Source organism: Pistacia vera, unplaced genomic scaffold, assembly GCF_008641045.1.
Source record: "Pistacia vera cultivar Batoury unplaced genomic scaffold, PisVer_v2 Contig562, whole genome shotgun sequence".
Lineage (NCBI taxonomy): Eukaryota > Viridiplantae > Streptophyta > Magnoliopsida > Sapindales > Anacardiaceae > Pistacia > Pistacia vera.
This window is the reverse complement of record NW_022196404.1, coordinates 409,856-416,208: the sequence shown is the minus strand read 5'-3', so window position 1 is coordinate 416,208 and position 6,353 is coordinate 409,856. Positions and strand designations below refer to the sequence as shown.

General features: G+C 35.1%; 1 protein-coding gene across 1 annotated transcript; it reads left to right on the top strand.

Moving 5' to 3' along the window:
* The first annotated feature begins 796 nt into the window (after positions 1-796).
* LOC116108336 (F-box/kelch-repeat protein At1g64840-like) lies at positions 797-1,765 on the top strand. The gene has a single exon (XM_031394584.1). It carries the CDS (start codon positions 797-799, stop codon positions 1,763-1,765), a length of 969 nt encoding a protein of 322 aa, XP_031250444.1.
* The last annotated feature ends 4,588 nt before the right edge of the window (positions 1,766-6,353 follow it).

The following is a 6,353-nucleotide window of genomic DNA, read 5'->3' as shown; positions in this document are numbered from 1 at the left end:
GCACCATTACAACGGCTGCTGGCAGTGGCTTGAGGTGGGTGGGGGTGATTTTGCTATAAATTAAAGTTTTATATGGTTGAGGTGTTTTAATAGAATTTCAAATATAGGAGGTTAAAAGAATTAATTTAAAAAATAATAGAATAAAATAATAATAAAAATAATATTATATTATTATTTAAAAAGGAAGACAATTTATTAATCTATATAACATACCGACTCATTTATCCTCTCAACCAAACATATTATTATAACGTATCTACCAATTTATTCTAACAAACCAAACACATTTATCTAAAGATTTGTTAGTAATCTATCTTTCTAGTAAGATAATATTTCTCAGTAATATAACATTTCCAAAACCAAACACATCCTACCTATTTGGGTTCATTGATAAGACACTGAAATTACTTCACATCTAGAATTAATTTAAAAAAGTTTATTTATTTCATACAGATTTATGGAAAATTCTTGAAAAATACCAACAATTGTTACTCTCTTCATAAAAGATATAAAATGCGTTATTAATAATTTATTTGTCAGTTGAATATTTAGAGTGAAAAAATAAGTAATTTTTTAAATAAAGAAACAATATAGAAAATGATTTTCAGAAAGGAGGCAAATCACTAATTACCCCCAAAAGGTTCAAAATATGTTTGTGTCACAAGTTTGCAATTGTTACAGGACACCCCTCCGTTTCTAAATACTAAATCCCCATTACAATTACAGACACTGTTTCAAGAAGACCTAAACCTTCTCTTCGCTTTAGTCTTTTTCTTTCTCCCGTTCTTCCTTTGCCATGGGCGGAATCGAACCCGATTGGAGCAGAATTTCTGAAGACATCCTCTTCTCCATCGTTAAACTTCTCCCAGCACGAATTGATATCCTTCGTTTGCGCGCCGTTTGCAGCTCATTTCGCGCCACAATTCCTCCTCCTCCAATACAATACCCATTCCCACAGTCCATTCTCACCACCACCGACTTCCTCAAAGGCCCAAACCCTAATATAAATGACGTCTTTAACCTCACGGCGTCCACTGTTTACTACATTGAACCCCTCAACAGAATCTCCAATACCCAGGACGAAGACACTCCTCAAACGTGGCTGGTCGAAATCCACGAGTCAAACACTGGTAGATTCAACATCATTGACGCAATAAGTGTTAAAGATTGTAAAAAATTATCCGAGAAGTTACCAAAGTCTTTAAATTTATTGGATTATCGGGTCACAGAAATAGGTAAATTTTATGAACTTGACTCAACTGTTGGATTTAGTTTTTCAAAAGTGGTTTTTTCTTCTTTTTTCGATGAGCATGATGATGAGTTTGCTGTTATGGCGAGTTACGATGGTCAAAGTAAACTGGGAATGTGGAGAAATATGGACCAGAAATGGAGTCATATAGATATAGGACTTCTGTTTTATGAATCTTTTGAGGATATTATTTATTATAATGACAAGTTTTATGCTGTGTCACCCAAGGGTTGTTCTGTAACTGTGGATCCTAAATCTCTGATTGTTACTCAAGTTGCGGCAGACCTATGGTTCAATGGGAGATTTTCGGTGCTATATTTGGTAGGGTCATTTAATGATTTGTTTTTGGTAGTTCGATACCAGGAGGACAATGATGATGAAGATAAGTATTATATTGGAGTTTTTAAGCTTAATGAGAAGAAGAGGAAGTGGGTTAGGGTGGTGGATGGATCAGACTTGGTAGATAGAGTATTGTTTGTGGGAGGGAAATTAGTTGTACATTTTCTGTTTCGGTGAAGGAGTTCCGAGGATTTAAAGGGGCTTGCACTTATTATGCGGCTGATAGATTAGATGAGGATTACCCTGGGCAGGACACTGGATGTGGGACTTCAATAATGGTGCATTTAAGCCTATATCAAACTATTCTGGCATCCAGCAGCCTGGTGAAGTAAGTGCTTCTTATTCTAGTTGTTTCAGTTTGAATTGATAATGTATCTTAATTAGCACTTTCTCTCTAGCAAATTGTGTTTCCTAATTAGTATGCTCTGTTTCTTATTTGCTCCACTTGTAGTTTTTAGAAATATGAAATTTGTTAAAGAAATGTTAAGAGTTAATTAAGTCTGACAATTTATTGTTTGAACAGGGAGTCCTATTTTTTTATATATTATCTTCCCATTTGCATCACATACCTTCCTCATGCTTATGTGATCTTTTTGTTTGGTTCTTTTCTTTTTGTATGTGGAGTCAACATATGTTAAAGTTTAATTCCGGAGTTATGGAAGTTCTTGTTGAAACTAAACTACAAAAGTCAAAGAAAATATATCACACACGCCCCAAAGAAAAAACAAGAATCTACTGTGGTTCACTTATCGAAATTAGATAAGTTAGTTCCACGTTGAGCTCAGGAAATGGGAGAGCTCGCTGCACCACTTATTATCAAGATTCAACCAAGAACAAGTACAAATCCAATCCACTCTCACTAATTACAATCAATCTTAATAGTAACTAATCCTAGAGATACTCACCTGGAATCCCCAAGAACAAGAGCAAAGAAGCCCTCCATAATGACTAACAAACACTCAATCACACTAGTAAAAGATTAATCTTAAACCTATAAACAGAGAAATTGCACGATGTAAGGGTTCTTCAATCAGAGACAAAAAATGCAGCTATATTTTACTGTGCCGTGCCTCTTTTATAGTGTTGACTTAATGCACCTCTCAGCCATCAGATCAGATTTGATCCAACGACTAGGAGCGCATTAGAGAAATATCAAAGTGCAGCGTTTCATTTAGGCTCAAAAACTGCACCGTTTTAGTCTTCACTTTAACAGTTCTCTTTGACTTCATGCTCACAATTCTCCAGTACATGCATCACGTTAAAATTGAATGTAATGCCAGCTTGTGTCAATTGCCCTGAAGTTAGCATCATGTAGCGGAATGTAGAGCAAAATTGTGTGGAGAGCTTTAATTTGTCAACTGAGAGTTTTCCTCTCTGTCAAAGGAGAAGATATATGGATATTCTCAATGTGGGCATTCACGTTAAAGCTAAAGAATAATGATTGATACTTACAATGCATAAACAACAAAGCAAAATTTTGTTTATTTGTATCTTATCTGAATTCTGCATCCTTTGGAAGAGAGAATGACTGATGTGGTATTGGTATGTTTAATAATTACAGACAAGACGCACTTCCGCTGGTGAGAACAGCGACATGCGATATTTCCCGAGAAGAAATCCCCGTTGATGCCTCGCCATCCCTGTAACAGTGCATAAACCCCACCACGCAATTTGTTGCGTACGTAGCCTTTCTTTGACCAGGTCCATTCACAAATTGTATACTAATTAGCATGCGACTGTTTTGGGTGTACGTGTTGCTCAATCGTGCACATGGATGTACCTAGTATACCTTCGTACTCTCAAGACCCTACCATACTTCCATCTTCATGATGCTGAGACTACCGCCTCGTGTCACCCTAATGGATGCCAGTCCATCAGCTCCCACTCCCTCTGTCTTCGCTCCGCAGCCAGCCTTCCCTTCTTTATCTTGGAAACGTTCCTTCTTCCCTCCCCTCTGCCGTCTTTTTATTCTATTCCCTACTCCATCTCTGTATTGCCACTCACGACACACCACTTCATCCGAGGGGTCGCACAAGAAGCAGAGTGGTGTGTTAGCGCGGACGGAGGGATAGCGTTACAGCATAACTACCAGGGTACCTCTGAACCTTGTGATGCGGCTAGGATGCACTGGCGATGCTCGTGAGCTAGCGCGATGTTCGGTTGGTACGCTGGCAATAGTGAGCGTCCCCCCTCACCAAGCCCTGAAAATAGCAAAAAGCTCACGTTGCCTATCTGAGTAGGTCAAAGACCATTCATGAAGAAACAAGAAATCCCCTCTTCAATTGGTGGGAAAACAGTTGTATTGTGTCATAAAAAACTACTAGAAAAATATTGTCTGATGCTTTATTAGAAAACTAACCTTCTTTATAAGTTAAATTCTGTAATCATAAAACTGTAGTATTGAGGAACAAAACAGAATTCTTAAAAGCAAAGTGTAGAGATAATAATGGTTTATATGTATGCATAAAAAGTACATATTCTTCCTCCTCCTGCTTCTTCTGTGCTATGGCCAGAATCAATACCGATTGGAGCCATCTTTCTAAGACCTTCTCAATTATCTCCATTACAAAACTTATCCAAGCGATATCCTTTGTGTTTCTGTTGTTTGTCGCCATTTTGCTCCATAATTCCTCTACTCGCAACAGTTTTCATTCCCATTCCCACACTTGATTCTAACCACCGACTTCCTTAGACGCCCAAACCCTATGAAAATGAGCTCTTTGACTCATGGAGTGCACTGTTTGCGCTATCGAGCCCTTTAACAAGACCCACAACGAAGAAACTCCTTTATTGTGGCTGGTCAAATTCCAAGAGTCAAACCGATAGTAGGAAGTCGATCATCCCAATTACAGTGGTAAAAATTTTACAGGAAGTTACCAATCTTTAAATTTATTGGATTTTTGTGGTATAGAAATAAGTAAACACATGCCAACTTGAATCAACTATTGAACCTCGAAATTTTTCTAAAGTAATATCTTCCGTTCTTGATGAGAATTATGACGAATTTGCTATTATGACAAATATGAGGGTAAAAAAAATAAATTTTATGATTGCTAAGGGATCCCTAAAGTTTCAAAATTAACGTATGTGTGATAAGTTTGTAAAGTGTTTTAAATATTAGTGTTAGGAGAGGCATAACAGAAAATATACATTTGAGATTAATATATAGGAATAAAGTCACTCCATAAAGAGACACGATATTTATGTGATTTGACATAACTCGTTTACACCATAGATGTAAGATTCCATATAGTTTCATAGTTAATAAAGCGGAAACAATCGTAGTTTTCAACCTCATTGAACCTAGTGTCTAGTAGAGATGACAATGACCCGACATTTTTGGTACCCAGCCGGCTGGCCTGAAAGGGACGGGCTTTACCAGAGGTTGGTGGGCTTGGCTTGGGCGTGGCTTGATTTTAAGGCCCGACCTCGGGTACGGGATGCATGGGTATATTTTAGGCCGTCCCGTCCCGAAAATTTTAGTATTAATTTTACTAATTTACCCTTATACTATATATTATTCAATATTATCCTATATAATATATATATATATATATATATATATATATATATATAATATATATAATTATATATATATATCCATTTTTCTTAAACCTTAACCTCAATTTTCATCCCATATTGAAGGTTAACATATTAAAATTGTCTTAAATGAGTTAGATGGGTTGGTTCAATTATTAAAGTGAATTTCACCATAAATATTATGCCAGCTGAAAAATTAGTATAATCAATATTATGGAGTTTTAATTGCTCACTTATTGCTTAAATTATTTACGGAAATAGCTTCAATATATTTAAAAACCATTTCAAAATTAAAATATAAAAAAAAATTGAAATTTTAATATTTAAAAATAAACATTATTAAAAAGGAGGGTGGGTTGGGCCTGCGGTTATAAAAAACTCTGGGCCAGGCTTGGGCTTTGCCTATATACCCGTAGCAGGCTCGGCCGGCTGGGCCTGGGTCATGAGGTGGGCTTGGGCCTGGCCAAGGGGAACCGGTCCCGGCTCGGTATTGCCATCACTAGTGCCTAGAAGGAAACACTCAGTTTTTAAGACACTTACCCATGAGTTTAATAAACCCTTACATCAAATACCATGTGTTTTCATATTCCTCTAACTTTGAATTTGTTCTTATTCCTATATTTATGGTAGGATATGAAATATTCTAATTCTAATATGAGTCCAAATTCTATTTTTTATTAAATAGTTTTCTAATACATACAATTTCACATGAGAACAAATAAAAAAGCGAGTCACAATATCTCATTACACATGAAATTAATTTAAAATTTACTATATCTTTTTATATTTTTTTTGTTTCAAATAAAGTTTGATTTTTTTATTTCAAAAAATAAATATAATTATTACAATTTTCTAAAATAGTATTTAAAAATGAAAACAATAAAAAATATTTTTAAGAAATAGACAATAAAAATACAGATTTGCTGAATTTCAAGTATTAGGTTCATCAATAAGAACCAATACAGACTTACTTCACATTTGGAGTTGTAAAAATAACATTAAATTCATATTAGAGAGGTTTAAGGGAAATTCTGAAAAAATGTTGACAATTGTTATCTTATTTGCGAAGAACACCTCTTTATAATTTAAAAAAAAAAAAAAAACTCTTTAAACCCGTTTAATACAAAAAATAAACCTTCAAGTTTAGTTAAGTTTATTCCAAATTTCAAACTATAAGTTTTTTGTTTTACCTATTTTTCATAAATCAAACTTAATTAGATTTTTT